Here is a 16,825-nt window from a genome sequence, read left to right on the forward strand (position 1 = left end):
ATTTGCAATTGAAAATAACAGAGAGAATTAATATTCTGAAGCTAAATTTTTCAAAAGAAAAATATTATTTACAGGTAGTAGAAATTCCAAATGAATGATTAAATATTTTTTATGTTTTCCATTTTCATTGATTTTTTTTTTTATTTTTTGCAAGGCAATGTACAAGGTCACACAGGTAGATAATTATTAAGTGTCTGAGGCCAGATTTGAACTCAAGTACTCCTGACTCCAGGGTGGGTGCTCTATCTACTGTGCCACCTAGTCACCCCTTCATTGAACTTTCAATTATTATCTAAAAAAGGGTTTGAATGGATACTTATCAAGATTTATTTTTTATCTCTTTACTTCTGTCTCTCAGAAAACTTTCCAGTTTCATTCAAGTTTTGGCTTATTAGTTCTCAACTATAGGAAGTCTTTCCTCAGTTAGTACTTTCTCCTTCCCCCTTAAATTATGCACATACTTATTTCCTTGTATGTTATCAGTAGAATGTTAGCACTTAGTGGCAAGACTTCTTTTTCTCCTTCATTTTTTTTAAACTCCAGCACATGGTACAAAAGACAAAGATTGTAAATACAATCTTTGTCTTTTTGTATTATATTAAATGTGGTATTGTGTTATGCTGTGTTGTTCTGTGCTGTGTTGGAATATATGTATTTCAAAAGTGTTAATTTTTTTTAGTTTTTTTTTTTACAAGGCAAATGGGTGAAGTGGCTTGCCCAAGGCCACACAGCTAGGTAATTATTAAGTGTCTGAGGCAAATGTGTGAATTTTTTGAAGGAAAGAAAAGGAATACAGTGGAAAGGAAAAGAAAGGAGAGAATAGAAATTAAAGAGTTCAGAGAGAGAGAGAGAGAGAGAGAGAGAGCAATTAAAGGGGACAATTCCACTTAATAATTGACTACTAAGCTTAATAATTGTTTTATTATCCACTGATTCATTGTAGGAAACCGTGCAGTCAGATCTTTAACTATTTCTATACCTTAGCAACTTTGCAGTTTTGCAAATCTACACATAGTGTTTGCAGTTGAGATAGACACTTCTACATATCTTTATACCTAATACCCAGGATCCCTCAGACTTAGGCACACTAGTCTTTTGCTATATATTTTTCTCCTATATGGTAGAAAATGTTCTTACAAAGATGCATTTAAGTTAATAATGAGGCAAAGAGTCTGTTTCCCAAGATTAAAGTGATCATTAGGTTCCTAAGATCCTAAAGCTACAACCATTTTGCTTCCTCTGAACTTTCTCACCCTATCATATATTCTCCCTATAGAGGCAATAGCATTTCTGGTAATGGAAAAGAAATACTTTTAGCTGATCACAGCTTTCCTGTTTTTAAAGAATGAATATTGTTTAAAACAAGAAAAATATTTCTGCCACAATGGCTTCAGTTACTTGGAAATAAATTATTATAATCTTATGAGTTAAATGTCTCCTTTTTGAGGTACATAGTTTTATTTCACCATTCTGTCCTAACTTTTCAGAGGCTTTTCCAGGATTCAACAAGATTATGTTTCATAATACATCTGGTTTGCATATCTCTTAATTGCTACCTAAATCAAGTCTATTCAGCCTCTATAACAATACTTATACAGAAAATGAAAACAAACAAACAAACAAACTAAAAAAGGTGGACTGATTCAATTTCCCTTGAGAAGTACTGTTTGGCAACACAGTGTAAAAGTAAAAGTATTGAACCTTTACTCTCTGGGTGGTGATAGACCAATTGGAATTTCAATGCCCTCACCTGAAATATTCTGATAATCATACTTTTACAACAAATTCCATCAAGCTGATGTAAGAAAAATACTCTGTAAATCTTGAAGTACTATGTGAATACAAAAGAAACTCATATAGATGCCTTTTCTGAAAGAATACAGAAGCATTTTACTCCTTTCTATCTTCAATCCACACTGCAGATCACATTCACAGTGATTTTCATTTCAAGAAAACATTTATTCAGAAGAATTCATGCCACATATGGGTCTTTCATTGACTGCCTGCAGGCATTATTGCTCATCCTATGGCTGAGGGTTTCTGCTTCCATTTATAGTAAGTAAGCATCTTAATACACAACAGTAGGCTTTAAGCATGAAATAATTTTTAACTTACTTTCCTTTACTTGCCTGTGTTTCTCAGCAAATTGTTTAATGTGGGAGCCTGACAAAACAGTTCATCTGGCACTTTCAAGTGAGCTTAAATGCACTACTTTCAGGATCCAATCAAAACCCTCTCACTACAGGAGAAAATTTTTGCCCACATTCAAATAAGGGGCCATTAGACAGTCCATTCCTTGGAAGAACAAATGAATAGCTAGCTCATTGAATTAAACAGTGTGAAGCATTGGAAAGTGCAACTGCTCCTCAGAGATACTGAATCTTTAGTGTTCCTACACAATGCTCAATGAAATCAAACTGAAATTAATGAAAGATGCAACCATGGATTAAAAAAAGAATGAAGAGGAATGAACTACATTAAAGGGATCATTTTATGTCTTCATGGCCACAAGGGATCTCTTAAAATGAAAATGTTTAAAGAATATTCCATTCACATTAATGAAAATAAAGAACTTAGAATTGGAACAAAGCCAATATAAGATTCTCACTAAACACACACACACAAACACATAGAAACATTGTTTATAAAAACAAATATCTTAATGAAGTTTCTATTTAGGAAAATTTGCTTAACATTCTCAGAAGCTTGGAGTAATCATCCTTGTTTCGCTAAGTAAAAGGAGAATTCCAAAGATTCAAGTCAGTATTACCTTTACAGTGATTTTCATCCCAAGGGTAAACACAATTCTGGAGTCCATTGCAGACCAATGTGTTATTAATACACATATTACTATGGCAGAAAAATGTATTACCTTCACATGGAGCTAAAAAGGAAAAAAGAAAAGAGAGAAAAAATAATCATTGACATTCTATGAAATGCCACTTGCATCTTAGACCTAAGGGGAAAAAAGAGATATGATTGATAAACTGTTGTTAAATTGAACTAAATGATCTGACATGGGTTTTTTTGAAGTGTTCAAATGAGAAAATTATTTCCTGTATTTGAGACAGAGCTGAAATACTTCTCAAGAGGTCTGACTTTAAGAAAAATGTTTTCTACCATAAAAGAAGAGCTATTGATTATATAAGAGAATTTGTATTGCACACTTTATATATATTTGCTATGCCTCTAAATTTAAATTTAGTTAAATGATTTAATTGAGAATAAATGAATTCTATTTTGGAAATGCAGAAACCAGAAAACACTGGTCAACCTGAATTACAAAAAGGAAATGTGTTAGTCATGTATTGTACAGGTTCTGTCAATGGGGTCTCACTTTAAAAACTAAAGCCACTTCAGATGTGTCTTATGTATGGTATTATCCTCATGAGTACTTTTCTATAATTAATAAATATTAATAATCAACTTGGTCTGTTATAAATTTATACCAAGAACAAAGAGAAAATTTGTGACACCTTTCATAACTAGATCTATATCTACATATCTACATATCTATCTATCTATCTATATGAAAATCAAAGTCCTCATATTAACATTTTCTTACAATAATCTTTATGTTATCAGAACTCAGTGTTTCTTTTTCCATCATTAAAGCTATGACAGACAGAGTTGTATAGAAGTGCACAGTGTGCTGAATTTGGAATGGAAAAGACTGAATTCAAATCCTACTTTTGACACAACTTGTATCATTTTACAAGAAATTTATCTTGCCTGAGGAACAAACATTTCTCTCTAAGTTCAAAGTTTTAATTAAGTTTTCAACAAGTTGAAAAAATCAGTTTATTTATGTAAAGTACTATAATATTTAAAAATGTACTAGCTGTTATCAAAATTAGGGAAAGTTTACTGGTTAGCATTGTCTAGGGGTTTTTTTTGTTTTTGTTTTTGTTTTTTTTAGGTTTTTGCAAGGCAAATGGGGTTAAGTGGCTTGCCCAAGGCCACACAGCTAGGTAATTATTAAGTGTCTGAGACCGGATTTGAACCCAGGTACTCCTGACTCCAAGGCCAGTGCTTTATCCACTACGCCACCTAGCCGCCCCTAGTTTTATTTTTAATTTTAAATTTTCTCTATCAATATCTCTTTCTTATCTTTTCCCATTTTAATTACTTATTCTCTTCTACCTATATACAAGCTCAGGCCTAATCTTAGCATAACTTTATCCTAATAGCATCCTAAAAGATCAAACTAATGCCCTCCTTTTGGTCTTCATTTTACTTCAAATTTCCATAGAAATTGTCATAAATCATCAAACTGTTTTGATACAGTGCTTGGGTTCTTTGACAATGCCCTGTCTTGAACTCTTTCTATCTCTCGGATCATTCTTTGTTTCTATCATTTGCTTCTCTTCTTTCTCACAACCCAAAAGGTGGGAAAAATAACCCAAAGCTTTTTCCTTTCACCTCCCCTCTTGTCTTAACTCTCCTCTTCCCTCATCTCTCCTCTTCCCTTATTTCTCCTCCCCTCTTCACCTCTTCTCTGCTCCCTTAGAGGATGAGTTCTTAGAGGAAGGGTACAATGTTGTTGCCTTTATATTTTTAGATTTTAGCACATGATACATTGTAAGCATTAGTAAATTCTTGTTAAGTAATTCTTCCTCTCCATTTTCCTCTTCCTACACCTTTACTCTCCTCTCTTTTCTCCTATGTTTCTTTGTAATCTCACTCCAGTCAGCTTTCATTAACAGATATTCAACTAATACCCAAATCTATATCTGCAATCATAACATCTGTGAGCTTCAGTTCCTTATTTCCAATTACTTACTAAGCATCTCTACCTATATGTCTCATTAGTGCCTCAAATTCAAAATGTGCATAACTAACTGCATATGTTCTTTGCTGCTTGTGCCCATATCAAAGAAACATGTTTTGAATTCTTTGCTCAAATCTGTATGTCTTTCTAATTTCTCTTAATCTCTTGACACTAGCATTATTATGTTAGAACCTGCCTCCTTAGCTATAATTAGCTGTATCATAAGTATTGACCTATGCCTCAATACTTTTTAGTTATCTGAAATGGAATGTATAATTAGCTAGTCACTCCCTAACTTTACTCCTACCACAACAGTCTGTCTCATAAAATGAAGCTTCAGTGCATCATATGACTGGAATGAGAAAGTAAGTATCTGTTGTTAACAAAGTCTTTGTTATTGATAATTTATATTCCTTGACTATACACCTATCAGAAATAGCATAGAACTTAAAATGCAAAAAATATGATTATCTCTACAACTATCAATGGATACTGAGTAGTAGGTTATATATTAAAGAGGAATAGACTCAAAGTAGTAGAAAGGAGGTAAGACCACATTGGACTTGAGTTATTCCCTTTAACTTCTTGTTGTGTATAGGAGCAGAAAGAACCCTTTTCTACTATCCTATTGGACACCATTTTTCTTCTCAGGGGACCATATTAGAAGAAGTAGTTTTACATTTTTTTCTTAGAGTCTATATTGAATTCTTCTTTTATATATTAAACAATATTAAATAAATATTTAGGGATTATCAGATTATTCCACTGACCTTTTGGTCACTACTTATGACATCCAGAAGGTAGCCAAAGGTTGAGGAAAGAAGAGAAAAGGGAGGGAGATTGTAACAGGTATGTTTTCAGAGTTCTGCCTAGGACAGTGCTCTTAATAATTCTTTCAAATAGCTTCTATATTTCAAAGTTATTTCAAAGACATTATTGATAGGTAGGCTGGGGCAATAGATACGCGGCTGTGTTTGGGGTCAGAAAGATCAGATTTCAAATTCAGTTTTGGATGTTTACTAATGGTCTAACCCTGATCAAGTCATGTAATATCTGTTCACCTTAGTTTCCTCAACTGTAAGATGGGGATGATAACAACACCTTTCTGCCAAAATTATTATGAGGATCAAATGAGATAATAATGACCAAGTGCTTAGCCTGGCACATAGTAAGTGTTATATTAATGTTAGTTATTAGTTATTATTATTGTTACCTTTCTTCTCCCTTAACCCCATATGCAGCCAGTTGGCATATAAATGTTAAATAACAGTTAATTCCAATCTAACTAGCTATGTCTCCAAAATATCATTATCTGTTCATTCCTTTATGTCATAATTGTTTTATATTTTATCTGGGTGTAATGTGAAACATTCCTAATTTTTTTCTCTGCTTTAATTACCTTTTAAATACAACCCCATCTTCATGTAGCAAAGGAAGCTTTTTATTACATAGATCTGACCAAGTCACACTTGGGCACAGGAAAACAAAATCAAGAATTGCATAAAATCAAAGATTGCCTACAAAAACAAAGCAAAAGCTCCTTTTATCAGGATTTAAAGTTCATCACAATTTGGCTTCAACCAGCTTTCCCAACTTTTTTACATCACTCCTTTTTTCCCTCTGAATTCCATACTGGACTATTCAATATTAACTGACCTTATATTGCATTCTCTTGCCTTCATGCATTTGTACATTTTGTTCCTAGGCTTCAAATGGGCTTCCTCCATGTCTGCTTGATGAAATCCTACATTTCGTTAAAGGCCCAATACATGTTCACCATAAAGTCTTCTGTGTTTTCACCAATTTTCAGCTGAAACTAGTATGGGACCTTTGTCTATGATATCTCCATGGCTTTCACTTGAAGATAATTAATGATCGAAGACACACTAGTCCCGGAGGCAATCAATTCCAAATTGCAAAGATGTTAGGTACTAGGAAATGCTTTCTTGCATCAACCTAAATCTACTATATGTCAGACAATTTCTACTTCATTGATTCAGGTGCTTTTTTTTTGTCTATTCAGTCAAAGAAAGCAAATTTAACCTTATGGAAGACCAGTTATTGATGTCACACCTTAGCTAAATTTTCTTCTCTCCAGTATAAACATTTTTCAGTATTTATTCACTGCTTACTCTATGCCAGATCCTAAGCTCTGAAGATACTGAGACAAAAAAATAAAATTAAGCAGTTTCTTCTATTGATGAACTCACATACTTTTGTTTTACTTCTGTTTTTTGTCAAGCAATGGGGTTAAGTACTTGCCCAAGATCACACAGCTAGATAATTATTAAATGTCTGAGACTGAATTTGGACTCACGTCCTGCTGACTCCAGGGCCAATGCTCTATCCACTGCACCACACAGCTGTCCCTTGATGTCAAATTCTAATAGAGCATGATCATAACTAAGTGCATAGATAAGGTATACAAGGTAAATACAAATGTTTTAGAAGAGGAAAAACTTCAAAGAAAAGAGATGAACTGGAGTGATCAAGAAGTGATCAAGTAGGAGTGATCACCAAAGAGTCTACATAGATGTCATGAGCTGAGTCCTGAAATTCCTTAAAATTCCTGAAGGGGAAGGCAAGGAGCAATTACTTTTAAGACATGAATGACAGTCAGTACAAAGCACAGAAATGGGAATGGAATTCCTAGACTGTTAAAATAAACATCATATGGCATAGATTCTTGGTCTTTTATCACCTTGTTTGTTTTCTACCAGGACAGTTTCTAGCTTAACAATGTTCTGTTGAAAATGTGGCACCAGATATGGTTTAACAAGGTGATACTGCCTTCATTTAAACTCTCAGGTCACTGTTAGTTCTTTTATTCATTTAATTATATTCTAACTTGTATAATAGTTATTTATACATATTACCTTTCCTAGTCTCTACTAGATAACAAACTCCTTGAGGTTTAGTTTTGTTTTTAAAACTTTGTCTAGTAGACAATAGAGAGAGACAGAGTGCTATAGTGGCTAGTGATCTAGTGAATTAGTTTTGTAACCAGTATGATCAGAGTACAAATCTTGCCTCTTGACAAATTTTAATTCTATGGTCACGAGGAAGTCCTTATAATTTTGTACTATCCTAGATAATTATACTATGCACAAATGGTGAGTTTTTTTGATATTTTTGCACCTTTCATTAGAGTTCATTGTCATACAGGTAGATATTAGTTAACTCTTTTCCAAGATAAATATAAAAGAACTCACATGAGTCATTTGAGAAGTACCTATTAAATCCCAGTAATGAATCAGACACTGTCCTAAGTACCAGAGATGCATAGCTCACTGTTAAATGCAGGAGAAAATAGCCCTAGAGTCAGATGGAGCTGAGTTCAAATGTGACCTTAATTTACTAGCAGTATGAATTTTGGTTATGTCATATAACCCTCATTTCCTCAAATCCAGGACAATCTCTAGTCATTTGGGTCCATATCTGGTCACTGGATCCAGATGACTCCAGAGGAGAGAGACTGGTGACTTAGTCAAGCACCCCCTGACTCAAATCCAATTTACGTGCATGTCATGGCTTCACTACCCTATTGTCACAGTCTTCTTTGAGAATGAAGAACAAATTCTGTGCAAATAACTATATATTGGCAAGATATATACAGGGTAAAATGCAAATAAAATAAATAAAAATAAAATAATAAAGGAAAGTGCTACCACTTAGAGTGATTTGAAAAAGATTCTTGTAAAAGGTGCGATTTTACCTGGAACCTAAGAGAAGCCAGGAGGTAAAAATGAGGAAGAAAAGAAGCTCAGGTATTGGGAAAGTCAGTGAAGATGAATGGAGGCAGGAGATGTAGTGTTCACAAAAATATGATAAAACAGAAGCAAAGGAAGAACCTGGGGGTGGCGATGGGGAGCGATGGGCATTCCAACTTGCACTTCTAAGTCAGTAAGTTGAGATAAAGTCAGTTGAGTGTAAGTAAAATCATTTCTGAAAAGGATGGTCAGGAAAACTGTGTCTCAGGAGAAAGGTTTCAGTGAGTGTCAGAAGATGTTAAGATGGGGAATGAGAGGGTTTAAAATGACTGAAAACTTGTTACTTATGAACTCATTCCAAAGCATACAGAAGAAGGGCTGGATAGTTTTAAAGTGGAATGGTGCAAGGCAAGGGAGTTAAGGGTTTGATGACATCAAAATATGGGAGTGGAAGTATAGAAGCAAGAACATATCATAAAATTGGTAGCCCAAATATCTGGAATACACAGTGATCATAAGAGTATGCTAAAGTAGAAGTTCATAAATCATTGAAAATAAGTTCAGTTTGATTTTCAACATTCCTAAGCATTTGACCTTAGAATAGAAATCCCTAGTGTGTTAAACAAGAGGATATATCTAGCTAGAAAATGTAGAAAAGGAAGAAGGGAGATAACCACAGAGGTGGCAAGACTAGGCAGGCAACTGGAAAAGGGAATATATTGGCATGGCACTTCATTTCTAACTCTGAAGGCCCAGACAGGAGACGCATTTTGAATAACTTGATGAAAGAATTGATTTCAAATCCTGGGGTAGACACCTAGAAATTATATGACTTTGGACAAGTCATATATCCTCTCTCAAATTAGGTCCTTCTGTAAAATGAGAAATAATACTACATATCCTCTCGGGACTGTTGTAACGATCACATGAAATAAAATAGTTCTCTCTCAGATCATTTCTCTTGCAGTTGTCATTCTCTCCTCTTCTCCTCATTTTGATTTCTTGGTGAGTCAATTCAAATCTAGATCTTCTCTTGAATGCCTAGACCTCCTTATCATGTCATTTATTCTCAGACAATCCTTAGCCTTGGGTCACTCTCATCATTTTCCACCTTGGCTCTTGCACTGTACTGTTCAATAAAGATGGAGACAGACATGCAAAAGCTCTGACTTGGTTCATTATAAACTTATGTTATGCAGTCTCAGTTGAGCCTTCTACTTATAGGTATTCTCACTGCCTATTGATTACAGACCTTTCTAAATTTGCTATACCTACCTCTACCCCTATTAATTCAGTTGAGATTAATTACAGAATTAATTACAGAATTTTTTGTTAATTACAGAAAAAATGGGGTCCTAGCAATGTTTCCTCTTCTTTCTTCCTCATCTCCTATCACTCAGATACCTGCTGCTATCCACTCCTCTCCGTCCCAAATGATGAAGTGGCCTTATTCTTTATTAAGTCTAAATCTTTTACCAGTTCAAGCAAACCCATTCCATCTCATTTCCTCCAACTGATTATGCCCTCTGTCATGTCCACTCTTTCATATATTTTCAATCTCTTCCTGTCTACTGGCTCATTTCTTATTGCCTAAAAATCATTCCCCATATCCTCAAATGAGAAAAAAAAAACTTCACTTGATCTTTCCTCATTTCTTTTTTTTTTTCAGGTTTTTGCAAGGCGAACGGAGATAAAGTGGCTTGCCCAAGGCCACATAGCTAGGTAATTATTAAGTGTCTGAGACCGGTTTTGAACCCAGGTATTCCTGACTCTAGGGCCGGTGCTTTATCCACTACGCCACCTAGCCGGCCCGATCTTTCCTCATTTCTATCATTTAATATCAATTCTGTCTTATTTGGCTAAACACTTGGAAAAGATCATTCATAATAGTTGCCTCCACTTTCTCTCTTTTCTTAACCCCTTATGATCTGATTTCCAACCTTATTATTCCTCTAAAATGTCACTTCCCAAAGTTACTAATGATCTCCTACATGATAAATTCAGAGGCTTTTTCTCAATCTTTATTCTTCTTGACTTCTCTTTAGCCTTTGATACTGTTATTTTCTCTCCTCCTTGATACTATTTTCTCTTTTCTATCTGACAACTCCTTTTCAGTTTCCTTTGTTCATTACCATACAGTTAACATCCTTTAAAACTATAGGTTTCCCTCAGGGTTATGAGTTGAATCCTTTTCTCTTCTCCCTTTATTCTACCTCACTTGGTGGACTTATCACCTCCAATGGATTTAACTCCATACTGATGATTTTCAAATTTATATTATTCCAGACATGCTGCTAAGCCCCCATTTTGAATTTTCAACTACTTTTCTAACTTTTCAGAAATTTTAAACTGGGTACCCAGTAGATGTATTAACCAAAATATATACAAAATTGAACTCATTATCTTTCCACTTATGTCCTCTTACCGCCCCTATCTTTCCTATTCCTGTAGAGAACTACAGCATCTCTAAGAATTTTCCTCTTCTTTTCACCTCTCTCAGCCTATTACATCCAGTCTATTAGCAAAGTCTCTCTGTTTTTTTCTAACATTTCTCTAATATTCACCTTCCTTCCTCTGACATTAGCATCAGTCAAGTGCAGACTCACCACCTCATTCCTAGGTTACTGAATAGCCTGCAAGTGGTTTTGCCTGTCTTAAATCTCTTCCCATTCCAATCTATACTCTATTAAATCACTAAAGTGATTTAAAAAAACTAAATAAACCACCTATTCCCTACACTATTAAATGCAAAAATGCTTTTTTTTTTACCGTTCAAATTCCTTCATGACTTAGCCCCCTCCTGCTTTTCCATTTTTTTGACTTTCTCCCTTCCAGGAACTCTTTGATTTAGTGCTACTGATGTTCTAGTCATTCTACAAATAAGGCATTGCACTTATTAACACTGCAAATTTTTCTCTTGTTGACCCATGTCTGGAATGCTTTCATTCCTCTGTCCCAAATACAAACATCCTTGTTATCCTTTTGATTTCAACAAAATTATATTCTATGTGAAGATTCCTACAAATCTCTTTTAATTCCAGTTTCTCTTTTTTGTTAATTATTTCCTATTTATTCTGTGTATAGCTTGCTTTGTATATATTTGTCTGCATGTCATCTTCCCTTTTAGTTTTGTAAACTTGCTTTTGTCTCCTTTTTTTTTTGTATCCCCAGTGGATAGCACATTATTAGTGTTTATTAAATGGTAACTGATTAATTAAAGATGATTAGGTAGGGGGTGGCTAGGTGGCACATTGAATAGAGCACCGGTCCTGGAGTCCCGAGTACCTGAGTTCAAATCCGGCCTCAGACACTTAATAATTACCTAGCTGTGTGGCCTTGGGCAAGCCACTTAACCCCATTGCCTTGCAAAAACTTAAAAAAAAAAAAGAGGATTAGGTGAAGTAAAAGGAGAAGACAGTCACAAGGCTGAGGAAGGACATAGTCAAGAGGACGTAAATGTAGATGAAAAGAGGGAGAAAAGGTGATACAGTAGCTCAAAATACTATGGATTGAGGTGAAAGTTATAGGAATTGCATGATTAATTCCTAGTGAAGGATAGAGAATACGATCAAAGAAGGTAAATTGATGGTAGATAGTCTTGGATGTATTCTATACTTTAGGAAGTATATTTCTTTCTTTTTAATACTTAATAGTATTTTTTCCAATTACATGTAAATCATATTAAACATATTTCCAGATTGAAGTTTTCCTTTGTTCTCAAAGAAGACCATGACATCAGGAAGGTGATGCCATGATAAGCACATAAATTGGATTTGAATGAGGACCTGCTGTGCTAAGTCACCAGCCTCACTTTCTCCACTGGAGCCATCTGGGTCCAGTGGGCAGATATGAATCAGGATGACTGGAGATAGCCCTGTATGCAAGGCAGTCAGGTTAAGTGACTTGCCCAGGATCACACAAGCTACTATATGACAAGTGTCTGAGGCCAGATTTGTACTCAAGTTTTCTAGCTTAAGGGTCAGTGCTTTCTAATATTTCTGGTTTCATCATGATGTGAAAGAATAAGAAAAAGAAGGAAAAAATTAGAAAGAAAAAGCAAAAATCAAATTGAAAATAGCGAAAATAATATGCTTTGACCTGCACTTCATAGTTTGTTCTCTGGATGTTGCTGGCATTTTCCATCACAAGTCTTAGTGATCTTTGATCACTCTATTGCTAAGAAGAGATATATGAGTTGATATTCACACAATGTTGCTGTTACTGTGTTCAGTGTTCTCCTGGTTCTGCTCACTACACTCAGCAAGAGCTCATGTAAGTCTCTAGGAAGTTTATTCCAAAAACTTCAGAAGTAGGTTAGGTAACATGCCATGGACTGGGCCTCAAAGGGGAACCTTTCTTTCTGTCCACAGACTGCTCAATGAAGCTAAAGAAAATCCCAAACTTATCCTGACTGAATTCACTACACATTTATGTTTCTTAAGTTTAACTAGCCTCTCACAGAAGAAAGGGAAGTCTTTTTAAATTTCCCTACTTCATCAATATTCCATTGTAAGAAAATGTTTAGTGGTCTTTAGACCACCATGAAAAATATTCTTAAAGCAGGCTGTAGTTAGTAAATCTTTATAAGGAAAGCAGTCCTACAAGATTAGGCCATGAAAACCTACTGATGATGATATTTTTGGGTTAATACAGTATACCCAAGAATAATATCTTGCCAACTATCTATGTACTACAAAAGTCTACTTTATGTCCTGAACCTTGATATGCAATTTGGCCAGCTCCAGGCAGTCATGGAGACCAAGGTTTAAGAATTCCACTCTCTTAAAGGTACTTTGGAATATTCCTTTTTCCCCCTCTCTGGAAAAACATACTTTTCCCTAGAAGTGTGCTACTCCTGTAGGAACAAGACTTTCTAACTGAAAGGACCACTTGAATGGACCAATGCTCCTGTGATCACCAATTGTGTCACCCTTATATGAATCTTATTTCATGTTAATGTGTTTATGTCACATTTATATATTATTCCTACTGTTTACTAGTATTTGTTAATATTTGAATATTGAACTGACCTTCATTGTTATGACATATTAATAACAACAATGGAACTCATAAAGAGGCTTATTTTTCCTGACAATTCTGGTTGACCTATGAATCTTTCCTCAGATATAATTCTGGTCCTCAGGAATTTTCCATTTTGACAGCTGAACCTCTGGTAGGGACTTGGGTAATATAAAACCAGTCCTAGAAATCAAGGGTCAAAAGGGAAAACTTCTGACCTCCCAAGAGGGGCTCCTTTATGCCAGAGGACTGTCGTATCCATTTACTAGAATGGCTATTTGAATCTTTTTAGTCATCCTCAGAACTCTCATAGTACCTTCTTTCCCCTACCTTATCAGTTAAGGACTTTATTGTCACTATAAATGACAAAGTCATTCAATTGTAGTTTTTTTCATTCCCTTGTTTTTATGATTACTCCCCCACTAATTTAATGATCTTTACCCACCATCACCCTCCATCATTTGTCTCACACAAAGATGTCCCTTTCTTTCCCAAGGCAAAACTCTCTAAATGCACCTTTGATCCTATTCCAGCCTGATTGCCCCTTATCAAGACCTCTACTACCTTTCCTTGTTATTTAGCTAGATACTAAGATCAGTCAAATAGAAAGTTATCAAAAAGTTTTCTTCCACTGGGATTAAGGGGTAAGCAGCTCTATCAGCTGTAACCTCACAGTATTCTGAGACTGGTTCAGGTGCAACTATTTTCAGTTATCACTCTGTGGTCCATTAAATCTTGTTGCTTCCCTCCCCCTTGCCCTAATATTGTAAGGGCAACACCATCCTCTCAGGATCTCAGGTTCCCAAGCTAAAAGTCATCCTCAATTCCTCACTTTCTCTCATGCTTCATAATTAAGCTATTGCCAAGGCACTTCTCTCCTCTGACACTACTACTATTTTAGTTTTTACCTAGCATATTGGAATGAGCATAAAACTTAGTTTCAACTTTGGTACACATAAAAAAATATTTAGTTACCTAATAAATTTTAATGACCCAAAAATGACAGTGATCCATCAGTTAAATGCTGAGCCCATCTAATTCCAACTTAGTAAAATAACTGTGACCTCACAATTTCATTTTCTTCCAAAGATGCAGGTCCCAATCCATCCATGCCTGATCATCCTGAATGACTTTTGTTCTTGTACTCTCATAAGTTCATTAGAGGAAATCTCAACAAAAAGCAGGCCTACCTCACTTTTTACTGATGTTATGAAGAGTCTCTCTGGGGCCCTCTACCTATCTTCTGGTCATCTCTCAATGTTGCCTCATGAACAAACTTATAAACATAAACATTTATAAATATAAATATATTCAAAATGAATCCATTGTATTATATCAACTCTTTAAGCACAAATACTCTTTGCTCATTTATTTTTAAAATAAATGAAAATGTGTTATTTCAAAATTTATAATTCATTGAATATTATGAAATTTATTATAGTACATTAAGATATTGATTGGCAACATTGTGATAAGAGATTAATTTCACTTCTACATAAGTTATAGGAAACCAGGGAAAGTTGTTTATATCTTATAGAGAAACAGCCATGGAAGATGAGGAAAGAAGCTATAAGTGATAGAATCTGAGGAGTATTGACTTACAGATATAAATCAATCTAATTTATATCTAACTGGGAACAAGGGAAATTACTCCATAGAGAGGAAGGGAATGGATTGGCAACAGGAAAATGAGACTAGAATTAAAAAGTGAATTAATCAACTGGCACCAATCTATGTGTCAGATTCACACATCTGTGTTAGACATGGCTAATTTATATTTATAAATATCGAAGACATGGCTACTGACCTGTAGGGAAGGGGAGTTTTGTTAAGAAATTTGAACTCACCTGGGGAGAGAATAGGATAGGCCTTTGACCTTGGCAATACCCAGCCAATTGGGGACATGGGAGGGACTTGTGTTTCTAGACAGGAGATAAAAGACCCTTGATTTCATGTGCCATGTGTGACCATTTCTATTTTGGACATCCATTCTTAAAGACGTTACAATAAAAGGATCCTCTTTGGTCCACTAATGACAGTTCTGAGTTCTTGGTAAGGTGTTTGTTTCCTATAACATGAGGAAGATACTTTAGATTTCTGTTAACAATCCATACCCTTCATATCTTCATTTATATTTCATTATTATTTCAGATTTAAAATAACGGAAAGCACTTTTGGCCAGTTGTTTCAGGGTATTCCATTCCCAGCCCCATCTCTTCTTAATCCTTTTCTTTGTGGACCTGGCTAAATTTTAAGAGTTGTTTTACAACTAAAATAAGTACAATTGGTAAGGAATTTTCTTTCTACTTAAGAATATATACTCCTCTGGGATAACTGAAATCTCTATTTATAACCCAACTAGTACCTGCAAGATTAAGGTGAAACAATAATACAAGATAAGATCATCATATCCATGCTTCAAACTTCCTAGTTTTATAGTATTGCATATTTCTGGATTCAGATAAAGTATTTGTTTAGATAGGAATTAATTCACAAAGTAGAGTATAATTAAGCCAATCTTCTGTTGCACAACTTAAATTGACTATCTACTACCTCTCACCCCCTAAAATATTGACTGGTTTTCAAAACCTGTCACATCCTGACTATTTTCTACCTTTTCTACCTTATTTCCCACAGTTTCCTAATAAGTAGCCTTTGATTTGATATTCTATACCAGGGGTGTGAAACGTCTGGCCAGAGTTCCATGATCTGACCCTGCCCCAAGACAACTAAAGCGGGGACTCAAAATTCAATAAATCTAGGAGCTTTTTAGGGGTGAAATATTTGACCAAATATGGTAGGCAAATGAAGTTATAAATATTCAAATGGCCCTTGGCAGACAAACAGTTCCCCATCCTTGTCTAGATTTAAACAAATGCTCTATCCATTTCTAGACTCAAATTCTTCCCTTAACATAATTTCTACCTCTTGTTAAAGAACTACTCAAACACTATCTTCTCCATGAAGCCTACTTTGTTCACTTTATTTCCTATTGATTTCTGTTGTTCCAGAACTACAATGGCATTTATAGTTTTTTTGGGGGGTAGATATGGCCCTTGAAGATTTCCTAATTGTTTTACACTTGTTTACTTTTACTCTTCTGAAACAACTTATATTCTTTAAGAGCAGGAACAATGTCTATGCTTCCTTTGAATCACCCACTGGTAATAGAACAGTACTAAGCACATAAAAGGGGGTTGTTAATTATTTGCTAACTAATGGCAGCTAAATAAGAGTTTCTTGAATAAATTGAATACAACTAATGCTTATCACACTACTTAAAAGTATTGACTCTATTCAGGAAATAGAACCTCTACTCCTAAGC

At 34.9% G+C, this 16,825-nt stretch overlaps 1 protein-coding gene across 1 annotated transcript in view; it reads right to left on the bottom strand.

The window, feature by feature from the left end:
* Nucleotides 1-16,825, bottom strand: part of NETO1 (neuropilin and tolloid like 1) — a 263,184-nt gene that overhangs the window by 73,870 nt on the left and 172,489 nt on the right. Inside the window, exon 8 of the mRNA XM_074200098.1 lies at nt 2,771-2,884. Coding sequence (XP_074056199.1) covers nt 2,771-2,884 — 114 coding nt within the window. The remainder of the gene's footprint in view (nt 1-2,770; nt 2,885-16,825) is intronic.

This window comes from Macrotis lagotis, chromosome X (genome assembly GCF_037893015.1).
Source record: "Macrotis lagotis isolate mMagLag1 chromosome X, bilby.v1.9.chrom.fasta, whole genome shotgun sequence".
NCBI lineage: Eukaryota > Metazoa > Chordata > Mammalia > Peramelemorphia > Peramelidae > Macrotis > Macrotis lagotis.